General features: G+C 41.6%; 1 protein-coding gene and 1 pseudogene across 2 annotated transcripts in view; one reads left to right on the top strand and one right to left on the bottom strand.

Annotated features, from left to right (window-relative positions):
• Window positions 1-17,316, bottom strand: part of Tent4b (terminal nucleotidyltransferase 4B) — a 62,877-nt gene extending 45,561 nt beyond the window's left edge. Inside the window, exon 1 of one of the 2 annotated variants that reach the window (XM_046434673.2) lies at window positions 16,626-17,316. In XM_046434673.2, the coding sequence (XP_046290629.2) occupies window positions 16,626-17,251 (626 nt within the window). In that variant the 5' untranslated portion in view covers window positions 17,252-17,316. The remainder of the gene's footprint in view (window positions 1-16,625) is intronic. The other variant, XM_046434674.2, reaches the window with a different exon arrangement.
• LOC124086367 (heterogeneous nuclear ribonucleoprotein H3-like) lies at window positions 5,279-7,119 on the top strand (annotated as a pseudogene).
• Window positions 17,317-17,531: the final 215 nt, after the last annotated feature.

The following is a 17,531-nucleotide window of genomic DNA, read 5'->3' as shown; positions in this document are numbered from 1 at the left end:
TGCTGCAATTTAGACATGTCACATAAATACCAAAACAAGCTTCCTTTGAATGACAAGGTGAAAGTCCTTAAGGAAAAACAATTATATTCTGAGGTCGCTCAGACCTACTGTAAGAACAAATCTGTTTGTGAAATTGTGAAGAAGGAAAAAGAAATTCATGCTGGTTTTGCTATTGCACCTCAAACTGCAAAAGTTATTGATATAGTGTGTGATAAGTGCTTAGTTACGATGGAAAAGGTAAAAATAAAAGGGCTGGGAATGTGGCCCAGAGGTTGAGCACCCCTGGATTCAATTCAGATAACAAAAAAAAAAAGGGAAATGGCACAAAATTTGTGGGCAGAAGACATGAACAGAAAACATGATGGTAATGTGTCAAACCAGAAAGTACTGAGACTATACAAGAATTTTGGCAAGGGATCCCTTGAGACAAGTGACACCAATCCATTTACTGCAAAAGTAAGACTTGGTGACAGGAATTCAGATTCAGGAATAGTTTGGGACTGAAAAATTGGCTGCTGTTTGATTATTTCTTACTATGACTAACTTATAAACTTTATCACAGGTTTTGGGGAAAAACAGTGTAAGGTAAATGACTAGATAGTATTTGTAGGCTCAGATACACACTGGGGGTCTTGGAACATATCCCGCACAAACAAGGGGGGGCGGCTACTAACACACCAAACCACTGAAGTCCATGTAGCACTACATAAACTCTACATGAACAAATTCCCAAGATACATTATGAGGAAAGTACAAGTGAAAAACAAAATATGTATTATAATAGCACTGATACAAAACATAAAATAATATGCATTTTCTTTGGTCAGTCTTACGTGGTAGAAAAAGGATCTTCTGAACCCAATACAATTACTACATCCCAGGCTGGGACGAAAAATGGTGGTTACATGAGACTCCTACCTTTTCCATACTGTTTAAAGTATTTATGAGGACGATAAATTAATGCTTTCCTTTTCTAAATTTTAAGAAAAATCTCTGGATCATAAATTATAGGCAATTTATCTAATATTCCATTAAGGGAATTCAAATCCATTAGTGTGGGTGGTTTCAGTCAGATTGATAAAGGGCATTCAGGGCATACTGTCTTCACATTTAAATATACAAACACACCCCCCTCTGTGAGCAATATAAATACTGTCTTGCTGAAAAACAAATCTAGTCCAAAAATAAAAATACCTCCAGCACTTTTAATGCAAGACCAAATTTTTTTTAAAAAAATCTTACATATTAAAATCTCAAATTCTTCATAAGCATTTTTAATATTTTCTACTTATTTAGATATTTTAAATTTTAATCCAAAAAAAACAATAGTATTATAAAAGCCTGAGTCAAAACTTCACTTCATTAAAATAATGTCTGTTACCCACAAGCCCCCGTGCCCGTCTGGTTTTAATTAATACATATATAAAAATGAGTGGAGAGGCAAAGTTACTGTCTCTTGCAATAATTTTTAAGGACTCCCAGCATCTCATCTCCCTCCCAGAGTAGACACCCCTCCACAAGTGGGATCTGAGCTATCTGAACTCCCTATGGGTTCCTGTTAATGGGCCCAGTTTAGAAACCCAAGCTTTAAGAGATCATTTGAGAACAATCCTCCATTGTGCTTAGTATGATTATTATTTTTTAAAAAAAACATGAGAACCACCATCCTGTACAGGCCTATGCAGTCAGTGACTCCATGCATGGGTTCCATCATCAAATTTTCTTCACTTCCCGAGATTGCCACTGCGGTGGAAGTAACTGATCTGGAAATCACTCTCACCAAGCCCATTAAGCAGAGCACCATTATCTGCATGGACTGCGGGAGACAATGGGCACAGAAAGAGATGAGGTTAAATACCAGTCCCTAGTTTTATTTGGTATCACAGGCTCAGCCTGACAGAACCAGATCCTGGTGGAGCACTGGGACCCATTAGAGATTAGGGCTAAGCAGCCCTGGCTGTAGGAAAAGATAGTTGTGGAACTTAGGAATAAAATAATTTAACTTTGCTGAGGCTGGTTGATTGCTAATTTTTTTCTTTCCTTTTTTCTTTTGGCAATGCTGGGGACAGACCCAGGGTCTCACGCAGGGTAGGCAAATGCTCTACCATGAGTTACATCCCCAACAAAGTTATCAATTTTCAAAACCAAGAACTGGGGTCTTCTGGCCTCTGAAGGTCCTCAAACCCCATAAGGGTTCTACTCTATGACTACAAATCAGTCAAGTGGATAAGCAGCATGATCTTAAAAGGAATGCATATATGTCTTCTACAAGTATCAGATTTATCATAGACATAGAATTTCATGCTGATTTTACACAAAAATTTTACTCTTCAAACTTTTTTTTTTTTTAAAGAGAGAGAGAAAGAGAGAGAGAGAGAGAGAATTTTAATATTTATTTTTTAGTTTTCGGCGGACACAACATCTTTGTTTGTATGTGGTGCTGAGGATCGAACCCGGGCTGCACGCACGCCGGGCAAGCGCGCTACCGCTTGAGCCACATCCCCAGCCCCTCTTCAAACTCTTTTAAAAAACCCTAAATATAATATATATTTGCTCATACTAGTGGGGAATGAGCTCAGGGGCTCTCTACTACTGAGCTACATCCTCAGCCCTTTTCAGTTTTTAAGACTGGGTCTTGTTAAGTTGTTTCAGGTCTTGCTAAATTGCTGAGGCTGGCCTCCAACTTGCATCCTCCTACTTCAGCCTCCCAAGTAGCTGGTGTTACAGGTACACATGCACCACCAGACCCTGAAAATGTATTATGTTTTATCAGGCCAATCACTGATGAAAATTAAACTGGTCACTTAAGTTCCAAAAAATAGTGTAAACATCCAGAATAAGGTAAATCATTAAAATAACTCTTGAAACCTTTTCACAGTTGATACCACTCTGGGTTTTTTTTGTTTTTGTTTTTGTTTTTGTTTTGAGGGGGCAGGTACCAGATATTGAACGCAGGGCACTCAATCACTAAGCCACATCCCCAGCCTTATTTTGTATTTTATTTAGAGACAAGGTCTCACTGAGTTGCTTTGCACCTTGCTTTTTCTGAGGCTGGCTTTGAACTCGCGATCCTCCTGCCTCAGCGTCCTGAGCTGCTAGAATTACAGGCATGTGCCCCCTTGCCCAGCACCACTCTGGTTTACAAAAATTTTTCCCTCAGCAACTTAGCAAGACCCTGTCTCAAAATAAATAAAAATAAAAAGGTATGGGATGTGGTTCGTGGTTAAGTGCCCTAAGTTAAGTCCCCAGTATCAAATAAATAGTGATAAAAATATATATTACATAAAATTTACCATTTTAACCATTTTTAAGTATACGATTATATGGCATTAAGTACATTCATCTTGGTGTCCAACTATAACCACTGTCCATCTTCAGAACTTTGTGACCCTTCTTCACTGGCATGATTTCAAGATTCACCCATGTTGCAGCATGTGCCAGAATTTCCTTCCTTTTTAAGGTTAAATTAGGCTTTGCATGTGTAGAGGACATTCTGGTTATCAATACATCTATTGATGGACACTAAGGATGCCTCACTCTGTCTGTTTTAACCAATCTGGTATTGTGAAGTCACATATAATAAAGATGAGAGAACCTTTTAGCATTAGCATTTCATACACACACACACACACACACACACACACACACACACACACATATACACACATACATTTTCAGCCACATACCTTAACAAATTTTTTTAAATAAAAATAATAAAATGTCTGCTCTCAGGACACAGAGAATTAAAGTCAAATCCAGTAACAGAAAGAAAGCCGAAAAATCCCAAAATACATACTTAAGATCAAACAACACACTGCTACACAGTAGATGGGTCCAAAAAGTCACAAGAGTATGTCTAAAATGAAGATGAAAATACAACTCTTCAAAACGTGTGGGATGCTGAGAAAGTTCTTACAGAAAAACTGATAGCACTGGATACAAACATCAGGAAAGAATAAAGATCTATAAATCAATAATCTAAGCTTCCACTTTAAGAGACTAAGAAGAGATGAACAAATTAAATCCACAGTAAACAGAAGAAAATAAAATTAGAGCAGAAATCAATGAAATTGAAAACTAAAAATCAACAGAGATAAACCAATAAAACCAAAAGCTGGTTCTTGGAAAAGATCAATAAAAGTGATAAAGATAAAAGAGAGAAGAGAAATTACTAATAGCAGAAATGAAACAAGGGTAATCACTAGTGATTCTCTGGACATTAAAAGGATAATAAAGGAATGTCACCAAGGATTCTCTGCCCGTGAATTTGATAACCTAGATGAAATAGACCAACTCCTTGAAAAACACAACAAACCGAAAGTTAGACAAGAAGGAAAGGCATCTCAATAGACCTAACTATCTAATAAGGAAACTCAATCGATAATTAATAAACTTCTACAGCAGAAAGTACCAGGCCCAGATGGCTTCACTGATGAATGTACCAAACTTTTAAGTTAGAAATTATCTCAGTTCTCTCCAAATTTAGCAGAGAGAACACTTGCTAACTCATTCTATAAAGCTAGCATCACCCTAACCATAAACCAGATGGAAAGAACCAGAAAAACAAGGAGAACTATAGACCAAAATCTCTCCTGAATATAGCTGCATGAATTCTGAACAAAATACTAGGCAAATTGAATCCAACAATGTACAAAAAGAATTATGAACCATGACCAAGTGGAATTACTCCAGGTATGTAAACCTGGTTCAAAATTCAATAATAATATAATCTATTATACCAAGAAAAGAAAATAAACCCTATGATCATATCAACACATGCAAAATAAATTTTTATGAACTCCAAGACCCCTTCATGACAAAAACTCCCAGTGAACTAGAAATAGGGGAGAAGTTCTTCAACTTGAAAAAGGACATCTACAAAAATCCTACCATTAACATCAGGCTTAATGGTGAAAAATTACGTTTTCCCACCATTAAGATTAAGAACAAGGAAAGAGGTCCGTTCTCACCACTCTTAGTCAACAGCATACCAGAAGTCCTAAGCTAATGAAATAAGAAAAAGAAAGAAAAGACAAACAAATTGGGAAGGAAGAAATCAAATCTTCTTGATGATGATGATGCCTATGTAGAAAGGATCAACAAAAAAACTTGTGGACCTTAGCAGCTACCACCACCAAAGACAGGTGGAAAGACTCTTGTGAGAAGCAACGACTTCTCCCCCCTCCCACTGGACCCCATGAGCACCGAGTTGGTGTCACCACAGCCTCCACAGCCTGACAGGTGTCTGAAGTAAAAGGGTATAATCAATGGTATTGAGATGAAACATAATGGTCCAAACGATGCTCTGGGACACAACAGGAAGACTTTGCAGACTACTATTGGGTTGCAGCAAAAAGAGGAAAAGGAAATAGTTCCATTTTCTCAAGGTTTGAAAATTACGCCAAAAGGGGATAACACTGGTGATGGACGACCAGGAAGCCCAGCAGAGGCCTTCGTGCAGTCTGCGTCACAGGAGATCGCAGAACATGCTCTGGGGAAACACAAGAAAAGGACACAGGGTACAGAGATCTTCAGAAATAGCAGGAGTGAAATCAAAGGATTTCATGATCCACCAAGAAGACTGCCAAAGAGCCACTGGCATCATGTGGCAGGCCAAAAGGAGTTAAGAGGGGGTTCTTATGGAGGTATGTATGAAAGACTGCGACGAGGAGGTGACGGGTACGATGGTGGCTATCATAATTAGGGCTGCAGCTCTGATGGCTTCAATGACTGAATGAGATGGAAGAGGTATGGGAGGTCACAGCTATGGTGGAGCTGCTGAGCAAGTTCAGGTTTTCGTGATATCATTTTGTACACAAAAGGGTTGCCTTTTCCTGCAACTGAAGATGACATTGCTGATAATTCTTCTTAATACTAAATCCAATATGAGTTCATAGTGATATTGAGCTGATGGCAGAGCAACAGGAGAAGCAAACAGAGTGTGTGACACATGAAGATACGCGTCTAAACATAAGAGCGATACACTGAACTCTTCTTCAACTCCACTCCCATGGCAGCTCTGGAATGGGAAGTTCTGGAATGGCAGGCTGTGGCAGAGATGGAATGAATGATCAGGATATGGATTTGTGGGAGAATGAGAATTAGGATACGGTACTCCTGACGGCTTGGGTGGCTAGGACCATGGTGGTGGAGGCAGTGGAGGTGACTGTGGCATGAGTGGCAGGCAATTGGGTTGTGATGTACTGAAAGCAGAACCAATAGATCCTAACAAAGCATCTGGTCTACTAGACTTTCTTACAGATTTTTTCTATTTTAAGAACTTTACAATGATTAAAGGAATATATTTTTTTAATTATTTGATTTTGATGAGAAGATCTTTTTCTGAAGGTTTTATTTGTTGTATACTTTGACTTAAAAATATATCCTTATACTTAAAAAAACTTATAGTAATAATAAGTAACTATAAATACATAGCAAATTTTAAGATACTTGGTATTAAATAAGAGTTTAATACCAAGAACAATTTTTAATACAAAGAACTCCTAAAAATCAATAGTAAGAGGTTGGGAATATAGCTTAGTTGGTAGAGTGCTCCTCTCTCATGCAAAAGGCCCTGAGTTCAATCCCCAGCGCGGGCGCGCGCGCGCGCACGCACACACGCACACACGCACACACACACACAAAATCAACAGTAAGAAAACAATCCAATTAGATTATGGTCAAAATATCAGAACAGACACTTAACCAATGCATACAGAGCAAAAAGCAGATTAAAAGACACTGTCTTGCTGGGCAGAGGCACATACCTGTAATCCCCAAGGTATGGAGGTTGAGGCAGGAGGATTCCAAGTTCAAAGCCAGTCTCAGTGACTTAGCGAGGCCCTAACCAACTTGATGAGACCCTGTCTCTAAATAAGATATAAAAAAGGGCTGAGGATGTGGCTCAGTGGTTAAGCACCCCTGGGTTCAATCCCCATTACCAACAAAACAAAACAAAGAAGCTTAGTTCATATTTTATGAGACTGTAACAGAAGTATAAACAGTAGAAATTTATTCCACTCACAGTTCTGGAAATCGGAAGGCTCAAGATCAAGGACTTATCTAATGAGAGTCTTCTTGTTCCCCCAAATAGGAAAGCACTACCTAGTAAGACTGTGAGAAAGGCAAGAGGGGTCTAGTATGCTTGTGTAAGAAACCCACTCTCAAGACAACTGTAGATGACAATGTCAATCCATTCAAGAAGGCAGAGTCCTCGTGACCTGATCATCTCTTAAATGTCCCACATCTCAACACTGATGCACTGGGGACTAAGTTTCTAACACATGAACATATGGGGGACACATTCAAACCCTAGCAGACATGTCACTAGAGAATTATACATTAAAACACCACCATCACACATCTACTAGAATGGCAAAAAGCCAAAACATTGACACCAGGAATGCTAGGGAAGATGTCGAGTAACAGGAAATCTCATTTTCTGCTAGTGGGAACGAAAAACGGTTCAGCCTTACAAAACTAAACATACTCTTACTATACAATCCAACAATCAAGCTCCTTGGTATTTACCCAAAGGAGCTAAAAATGTGATCATACAAAAACCTACACATAGTTGTTTATAGCAGCTTTATGCACAACTGCAAAAACTCGGAAGCAACCAAGATGTCCTTCAGTAGGTGAATGGATAAACAAATTGGTACATCCTTACAATGGAATATTACTCAGCACTAAAAAGAAATGAGCTATCAAGCCAGCGAAAGGCACTGTAGAATCTTAAATGCATGCTGCAAAGTGAAAAAAAAAAAACAATCTAAAAAGGCTACATACTGTCAGATTCCAAACATTGCCAAAACCCAGAGAATCTGTAACATCAAAGAGTGAATCCTAACGTAAAATTACTGACTTTAGTTAATGTTAATGTGTCACTATTTGGCTCATCAATTTTAACTAAGGTTCCACCCTACTTCATAACAGCAGTGGAAACTAGGGGGAAGGGCCTTTGAAAATTGATATTTTCTGCTCAATATTTCCATAAACCTGAAACTTGGTACTAAGAAAAAAAAAAAAACATTAAATGCCTTGGGAAGGGGAAATGGAGGAAGGGTGTCTTGAGAATAGAAAAGTCCTTTCACGTGCCCATCGTGCCCTTTCTCAGAGATGCTGCCTGCTGTCTTCCCCAAGGGGCTGCCACAACCCCCAGGGAAGCCCAAGCCAACCCACACCAGGCGGCCAGCTCTGCGTACCTTCCTGGAGTCGTCCTTTACACAGCCACCATGCTTTTGCCCCACAGCTTCTGTTAAGTAAACAGTGGCCTTTAAAATAAATATTTGATATGGGGGAGCATTTGACAAATTTACTCTGAATAGGAAATTTTCCTTTGAGGCTATGTGGTTTATTCACCTGAAGGCGGGAAAGATTCCTACTAAGGTCACAAACATTAGCACAGAAGAAGAAACACAATCTAAGTTTAATTTCAAGAAGAAATCAATGCACTATTCCTGGTCACGGAGCTAAGGCTGTGTGAACTTTGTCTCCTGAACAGAGGCTCAGGGGTCATAGGTCTGCTGTGGCTTCCTTCATTAAAACAGGCTGAAGGCAAGGCCGGTATCACTGTGAGCAAAGGTTTCCCCTGACACTCCCAGCCATTACCGCAGGGGAATTAACTCCCCTTTAAACAACAGCACCCGTCATTCCAAAGCCCACTTCTGCTTCCTGTGTCCCACCTTGTTTCTCCTCCTGGGGAGGACAGCTCATTACCAAAACCAATTCTTACTATTAGCTTGCTTTCCTTCCTAAGAACTGTACTCTTGTATGTAGCTCAGGGGCAGAGTGTTGGTCTAGCATGCACCAGGTCCTGAGTTTTAGCCTCAGTTCTGCTTAAAAAAACAAAACAAAACAACTATACCCTCATGATAAACAAAACTAACAAGGGAAAATTTCTCCTTTTGAAAGCATTACAGTTAACAATTAAAAAAAAGGATCAAGAGAATTAGAACAAATTACCATCCCAATAAATTAATAAATATAGGCAATAATCATTAATTATTCATTTCATTAAAAAAAAAAAACATTCCGACACTATGGGTCTTTTCAGAGCACACATCACACAACCTAAGAACTGTTTTTGAAAAAGAAAAAAGAAAGAAAATCTACACAAGTCTCTAGCTCTAGTTACAAATTTACAGAAAATAAAGGGGCCAAAAGAACATATTAAACTGACAGCTATGGGAATGCACTCAGCAAAATCCAAGAACTAGAAAATCTATAGGAAAAAACAACCTAATTCAACAAATAAGTTTAATGGGGAGAGGACAGATGCCAGATAAACCTACAGATTAAATATCAGTGAAAGAATCCATTTGACCAGGTATGGTGGCACAAGCCTGCAATCCCAGCTACTCAGGATAAGGCAGGAGGATCTCAAGTTCAAGGCCAGTCTACACAATTTAGCAGGACCCCAACTCCCAATTAAAAAATGAAAAGGGCTATACATATGGTATAGTGGTAGAGTGCCCCTGGATTCAATTCACATAACAGAAAGAACACAAACTAATTAATTTACAATGATTGATGATGCTAAAGAAAAAATTTCATTTTGACAGAATCAAAACTGTCTACACATGGCCAGTAAGGGAAAAATAATGGGCCAAGTCCCAACTCTTAATCCAGAAAGTACTTCAGATAAAAATTTATTCTAGGATAGATCGGAAGTCCTCATTTACACAGTCTGCAGACACACCAATACTGCAAAAACCGTTCACCAGCATGGCAGGCTGGTGCAGGCTCACAATCCCAGCTACACGGGAGGCTGAGGCAGGAAAATCACTAATGCCTACAAATTCAAGACCAGCTTGGGGACAGAGACCCTGTCTAAAAAAATAAAAAAGAAACAAACACTAAAAAGAACTTTAAAGACAAATTTTAAATGATACTACTAAGAATAAAAGCAAAGTAAAACTTGTACACTGAGGGGTTTTGTTGCTGTGGTTGCTGTTTAGGTGCTGGGATCTGTGTGCAGAAGGCAAGCATCTACCACTAGAGCTCTAACTCCAGCCAACTGAGGCCTTGTCAGTCACAATTTTACTTGGAGATTTCTAAATGGAAAAGTTATCATTAATTTTTTAAATAAAAATTAATTAAGATTAAAATTAGATGGAAGTTTGAGTATGTAGCTCAGTGGTAGAATATTTGCCTACAATGAACAAGGCCCAGGTTCAACCCTCAGCACTGGGATTATTAGAATTAGGTGGGATTATTTAGGAAAATGTTAATATGAAGAGTGATAACACCAAATGCTGGAGAGGATACAGAGACTCTGGATTTCTTTTATGTACACTGCTGGTAGGAACATAACATAATACAGCTACTCTAGAAAATGATTAGCAATTTCTTTAAAAACAAAATATGTACTTATTTGGCACTTCTGGACATTTCTCTCTCAAAAATTAAAACTATTTCACATAAGACTGTGTACATCAATGTTCACAGCAGCTTTATTTTTAATAGTCAAAAATTAGAAACCATCTTTCTGGAATGTCTCTCAGCAGATGAATGGTTAAACAAAGTAGGCAATAAACTACTGAAACAATTCCCATGACTCTCAAAGGAATTACAGTGAAAGGGAAAAAAGACAAAGTTACATACTTTTATGATTTTTATAGTGTTCTCAAAATGGCAAAATTACAGATACAGGGAACAGATCAGTGGTTGCCAGTGGTTAAGTATGAGAAGGAAGGGTGGGTGGGTGTGTGTGTGTGTGTGTGTGTGACTTCAAAGGGGCAATACCAGGGAGCCTTGAGGTGATGGAATAGTTTCACATTCTTTTTTGATACTGTTGTTTCCCTCATGGAGAAATGAATTCAGGTCACAGCAGTGAGAGCACCAAAACCAATCCAGTCCTGCATCTTGACAGTTGGAAGCAGTTACATGAATCTATACATGAGAGAAAATCATACAGAACTACACACACACACAATAAATACATGTGAAACTGATGAAATCTAAAATAGGCTATGGAGGGGTGAGACTGTGCCCAGCATGTATGAGGCACTAGGTTCGATCCTCAGTACCACATAAAAATAAATAAATAAAATAAAGGCCTATCAACAACTTAAATTTTTTTTAATTAAAATAGGCTATGGATTGTAACAATGTCAATTTTCTGTGTTTCTTTGTGGAAAAAAAAACAGCTGTCCAGCTCTCTACAGAGCTGTCCTATCAGCTCTGAAGGAAAGAGTTATGTCAGATATTACTAGTAGGGGAAACTGAGCAAAGGAAATATGAGAGCTATCTATATTACTTTTTGCAACTTCCTATAAATCTATAAATTATTTCAAAATAAAAAGTGAAAAAAGAATAGATGGAGCTATGTGTAAAGAGATTAATTATAACAAATGGAAAAGATTTAGCCTAGTATTTGAAACATGGTAATAAAGTTTCCATTTTACTGATTACTTTTATTAAATCAACTGACCTGGAATCAAAGGATTCTGCACTAAATACTTATTTCAGAAGAAGGCGAGACTTGAGCTAGAATTCCTAGGCTTAGTTACCATTTACTATACAAAATCTCTAGGCACAATTTTAAGATTTTTTTCAGACTTGAAATTGTCCAAGTGAATAAGAAACCAGTGGAACATGCATGGCTCCACATTTAATTTTTTCCTAAAATCTTTACCTCCAATTTCCATGTGGCCAAGCTTCTGAGTATATGAAAGTCTTCTGCATCATTGAGTAATTTTATCAGATAGAATTAAATGTATTATCTATTGCGTGGTTGCAAAAATGAAAAATCTAGCTCAAGGCCATCCTCAACTTCAATCTATAATCACTTATTTTAAAAAATAATTATGTGTAATCTTAAAAATAGTAAAACAAATTTGAAGACTTTCTGGTCTTTACAGCAACTGAGTCTCCAGCAAATATCTGGGGGTGGAAAGGACATTCTGCCAGCCAGCCTCTGAGCAGCTAGGAGGTTGTCCAGCTCTCTCCAGAGCTGTCCTATCAGCTCTGAAGGGAAGAGCAAAGACCAGCTGCTGGCAATTGGACCCTGGTTCTTCAAAGCAGCATCTACAGCCCCATCAAGAATACTTTGTACCTGTGTGTATAAGTGATTAATATAGTCTCTAGTGCCGTGGGTGTGATCTTGAAATAGTTTCCTCCACTAAACGTTACTCTAACTGAGTCAAAAGAACAGAGAATAGAAAGCTGTGTGAAAGCATACATCACCCCACTTTTCTACTTCCCACAGGAAAATTGCTTTTAATTTTTCTCAGCTTCAACAGGTATAAGAATACCTAACCATTCATTGCCATCCATGTCTACACCATTCCTGTGACACACAAATAATGTGAGAACCAATAAGTAAGACAACCATCTGACCAGTCCAGCATCAGCAAGGCAGCCCCTTCCTATGGGCCCTCTGGCAGCAGTTTTGTGGAAGGAGTTGAAATGTGAGGCACTGAGCACCTAGGATCAGAACTGTTCAAGCACACAAGTCCTCCCTGCCTCGGACTCCCTAGTACCCTTTCACATCTTCTCTCTCCTGCAATGTCCTAAACCTGTGTGAACAGGGGTGGACTCCAAAAAGCTCCAGTCACTGTTTCCTTTGGCTTTTCAATGGCTAAAAATGTAATGGGGATGGAAAAAAAAGAGTCCATACAATGAAATGCCAATGACTCTTGACAGTAACAGGGTCACTGGCCACAAATAGTGGATGGAAGAGGCAAGCTGTGGCATGAAAGTAACAGTTGAAAACAGTGTGCCGGATTTGAGAAAATTCTCAGATACATATTAGACATAAATCAGTCAATAACCTGAAGGTCCCAGTTCAGTAAAGAATTACTATGAGCTACATATGCAAATGCACATAATTTAAACTTAACACAAACACCAGGTCTCTCTAAATTCTTTCCTACTTAATCTGCCTGATTGCTGTGAAGCCCAACAATAACACCAATCCCCTGATGACATTATGTAGAAATACGCCATTAATGCCAGTGCCAAAGTGAACCATCAGCACCCCGGGTTTACTGTGATCGAGTGAACCATGAGTACTAGGAAAATGGCACACATGGGACAACACTGTCCACTGCAGTACAGAGCGCAGCACTCACCGCCAGTCTCAGCCCCTGCTCAGCTTCTCCACCCAAACACCACCGAACCTTCTGCCCCAAACCAACAGTCCTTCCAGCCCCTATTTTCAATAGCACAAACATTTCCCCAGTCACTCAAGTTCAAAGCTATAGATCATTAAATTCACCAAGGGAAGATTCATCCTTATCTTGTAAAAACTTCTCGCATTCATTCATCCTTCCATCCCCCAATTCCTACCAGCCTAGTTCAAGAAATTAGTCATTAAACTTACATTTCCCAGGGCTAGGGGTATAGCTCAGCAGTAGAACATTTATCTAGCATTATCATGTCCAAGGCCCTGGATTCAACCCCTAGCACTGGGGAGAAAAATTAAAGTTTCCCAATGGGGTCTCCTTGATGTCCCCTCAAACAAATTCACATTCCAAGCCATTACTGTGAAGAAGTCATCCAAGCCTTGACAAACCACCTACAGATCTCACAGTGCAGCCAACACAAACCTATTCTCATGAACTTGGACAAGCACCAAGCGCCTTACACAAGAAGTTTCTGGACACTCAGGCTCGGGACTAAGGGCTCTGGATATCAGTAAATTCTCTGTGTTTGCAACTTTCTGCTATCCCTTCTTTCTCCATGGTGATCAACAATTAAATCTTTGAAAAGAAAAGGGCTTATGGCTCATTTTCACTGACAAGCAGAAAGAGCTGGTGGACTACATCCTATACTACGGCCAGCTCTCAAGGGGAATGAAACCTGAAGTCGAAGAAAACGGATAAATGGAAGCAATGTTGGAAGGAATAAAAAGATAAAGAAAAGAAATTAAACTCCATGGGCCTATGGTTACCCAGGGACAAAGGCCAAGATGGTAAATGCGCCCAGGGGAGTTTCATTTTGAAAGACTACGATGAAATCCAAATATTTTATGCTACATTAAAGACATTTCCATCCCCCAATAGGTAAGAGAGAGCACGCTTATAAAAGGAAGCTAAACAGACATTTGCTCTACCAAAAACATGAACCAAGCACAAGAGTTCTGAGGACCAAACAGCAACAACTTGGGCACTGGAAAAAGCCAGGATTTGAACTGTAGCTCAAAGGAGTGTCCAGGAAATAAGTCAACCAGTTTGGCTGATGTTGAGAACACCAAGATATAAAAGAGCAGTACACACTATCCCAGAATTACAATCCACTTTTCACACTGAGGGGAAGAGGGGGCACCCAGGATATCTCATGTTCCTATCTAAATAGCCAACCCAGAAGCCAGGAACCACTACAATTTGTTAATCTACTAGAAAAGTATCAGTCACATTCTAAGAATGCAGAAAATGTTGGTAACAGTATTACTATATTTAATCTCAGAATAGTGAATACTGAGCTACACTGATTCCAGACTTTGTACATACCTGTATTAAAAACAGCAAAACTTCCTTAAAAGAAATAAAGATCCACAAATCAAAACTTATCCACAGATCAAGAATCATCAAGCAACCAGACACTCTTACACAAACACTATTCAGAACTGTTTAATATATCTTTCAAAACAGGAAGGTCTCAGAATTGAACATTTGAAAAATTTTTAACTGCTGACATTCTTAAAAAAGGAAGGGGCAAAAAAAGTGGAAAGTCTGAGGAAGTGATAAGCTGTTTTAAAACAATTTTACAATCAGTTTTTAAACAGTAATCCCGCTGGGAAATGAAAATTCCTCTCCTAATCCCTTTGAGAGCAATATAATATTTGAATCAGGAACAAGAACACTTTGCTTCTACAAAGTTCAAAAGTGAACCTTTTGCAGTATCCTTTACATTAAATAGCAAGTAGAGGGGAAAACATTTTCTGATTTAACAAAAAAAAAAAAAAAGAGGTGGCAGGACTTTGGATTTATAATATACCTTTTCTAAAAACATATATAAGAGACTTCAGTAAAATGCAATTAGGGAACTTCAAGGTTTTAGTTGACAGTGATTACTTAACTGGAGCTTATTCCTGTAAAACGAAACTACCAGAACCCCTCAATATCAATTTGCTTGTCACTAAACCACAAGTTTATGCTTCAACTTGGAAATGCTAACAGGATGGAACCACAAGCCTTTAATAAAATGTGATGACCATGGAGAGCGCCCTTGAAGCTTAGCAACAAAGGACTCAACCCTAAAGGATTCCCCTCTGGAAAGTGAGGGCAGATTTGACATATACCCCAGCAGAAGTCCTAAAGCGCATGACTGCATTTTCCATAAAAGGTGGGAGTAGTAATAGTAGCATATAGCAGACACCAACCCACTAGAAGCAGATGGAACCCACCAACTCATTTTACCCAGACCTTCAAAAAGGTACACAGATCTGTCTCTCCTTGCCAAACAGGGCTGATCTGAATGGGTGAATCTAAGAAAAGGTTCACTCGGGATTACTAATTGGTGATTTCATTTGTGTACGCTAGCCTCAATGTAAAACAGGACCTGAAAAACGAAAAGCAATTTGAAAGCTGGTTTTCTATACTCAGTCTCCCCCCCCATACACATCATACACATACACACACACACACACACACACACAGGGTCCAAAACCTTTATTTTACAAAAGAAAAATGACTCAGGAACCTTTTCCAGCACAAGAGCTCTTCCAGAAGGGAAATCTAGATGGAAACATTCCAGACTTATGTACATAATTCACCAGGGGTCAGGTAAGATTCCATTTTGTAAGAGCTGAACTTTAAACAGAAAGTCACTAGTGGTGCAACATTCACCCATTAGCATAAAGTTACCCCCTAGAATGAAAAGCACTGGCTCCCTCTGCCAAGATGACAACTTTACAGTGAGAAGCCCAGCCCCGGACCATGAACTCCTGGAAAGTTCTATCAGGGCCTCAGAAGAGCTACCACCTCTACTAGCCTAAACTTAGCTGTCACCTCAGCCCTCCCTCCCCAAAGACAGGGCATTCTTAAAACCGGAAATTTTTTTTAAAATAAAATTACAAGATGGGCCAAAGGGTCAAAGCAGGCAATGCCTTTCAGGGCTGACATGATTCCTGTCTGGGATTGGGGGAGGGGAGGAGCATTCTGGATGTTTCTATTCTTGGCAAGGAAAGCACCTCCAGGTCCTAAACCATCGAAAGACACCAACGCAGTTATGTTTTCAGGGAATGAATGATACGACCGTGCTAAGGAATCTCGGAGTATGATGGTGGGGACAAAGGTGTGGAGGGCTGGAGGGGGGTCCGGGGACAGAAGGTGGGACTAAGGGGAGGGCCCAAGCGATGGATAAAGGGGGCTCAGGGAAGGTGTGGACGGTTAGGAGGGAGGGGAGGGAGGTGTGGATGACTAAGGAAGGTGAGGGGAGGTTGTGGATGGCTGAGAGGAGGTCCACAAGGCTGGACGGCTAGAGAGGGCTGTGGGGGAAGGTATGGATGGCTGCGGGATGGGGGTTTGGGCCAGTCTCTCCCCCCGCCCCGCGTGGAGCAGCAGCCAAGGCAGGCCGTGGGGGTGGCCTCTCTGGGGCTCCCCCACCCTCTCTGTGGGCGTGTGCCCGGCTGCGCGTGTGCACGGGCCAGACCAGCAGGCCGCAGGGCCAGCACTCACCCCACGACTCCCTGGTTGTAGTTCCTCCGCTTCCACGGGGTCCCGCTGTACACGCCCCCGCTGCCGTCCACCCGGCCGCCCCCCGCGGCCCGCCCTCCACTGGGCTGCAGCAGGCTGTAGTTGAGTCCGTAGGTGCTGGCCTTGTTGTCGCGCTTCCTCTTGTTGCTGCTGCCCGAGGCCGGGTCCGCCGGCTCGGCGGCAGGGACGGCGGCCGAGGGGTGCGGGGACGAGGACGCCGAGGGGGACGAGGACGCCGAGGGGCCCGCGGCAGCCCGGCGGGCCCAGGCCGCCGGCTGGTGGTGGTTGTTGTTGTTGTTGGTCGTCTCTAGGGGCAGGAAGTCCCGCTGCTCCGCGGGCAGCGCGTGGCCGCCCAGCAGGCGCTCCCCGGAGCGGTACATGCCGGCCGGGGCCGGAGCCGGGGCCGCGCCGCCGGGGCTGCCGGTGCTGCTGCCGCTCCCGCCGGTGGCCGTGCTGCTGCCGCCGCCGCCGCTCGCGCCGCCGCTGCTGTGACAGTGGTGGTTGAAGTAGAGGTTCCTCAGCCCCTGGGTCGTCTCCCAGATCTGCATCCACAGACTGTTGGACGGTCCGAGCTGCTCTGGCTGGAACCAGGCGATCCTCGGATCCATCAAACGGCGGCGGCCGCTGCCCCCGCCCCTCCTGGCCGCCCGCAGGGCCGCCGCCGCCGCCTCAGGCGCACGCCCGGCCTCGGCTGCCGCTGCTGCTGCCGCTGCTGCTGCTCGGGGCCCGCCGCGGGCGGCGCGGTAGCGCAGGGAGCCGGGACGGCGCCGGCGGCGTCGCTCCCGCCCTCGGGGGCTCCGCGGGCCCTCCCCCCCTCCCTCCGCCCCTCCGCCGAGCCCCTGTCACTGGGGTCCCCGTGCAAATGGCGGCGGTGGCGGCAGCTCCGGA

This window comes from Marmota monax, unplaced genomic scaffold (assembly GCF_021218885.2).
Source record: "Marmota monax isolate L192 unplaced genomic scaffold, Marmota_monax_Labrador192_F-V1.1 WCK01_AAM20220418_F8-fsc00024, whole genome shotgun sequence".
Classification (NCBI taxonomy): Eukaryota; Metazoa; Chordata; class Mammalia; order Rodentia; family Sciuridae; genus Marmota; species Marmota monax.
This window is presented reverse-complemented; position numbering and strand designations above follow the sequence as displayed.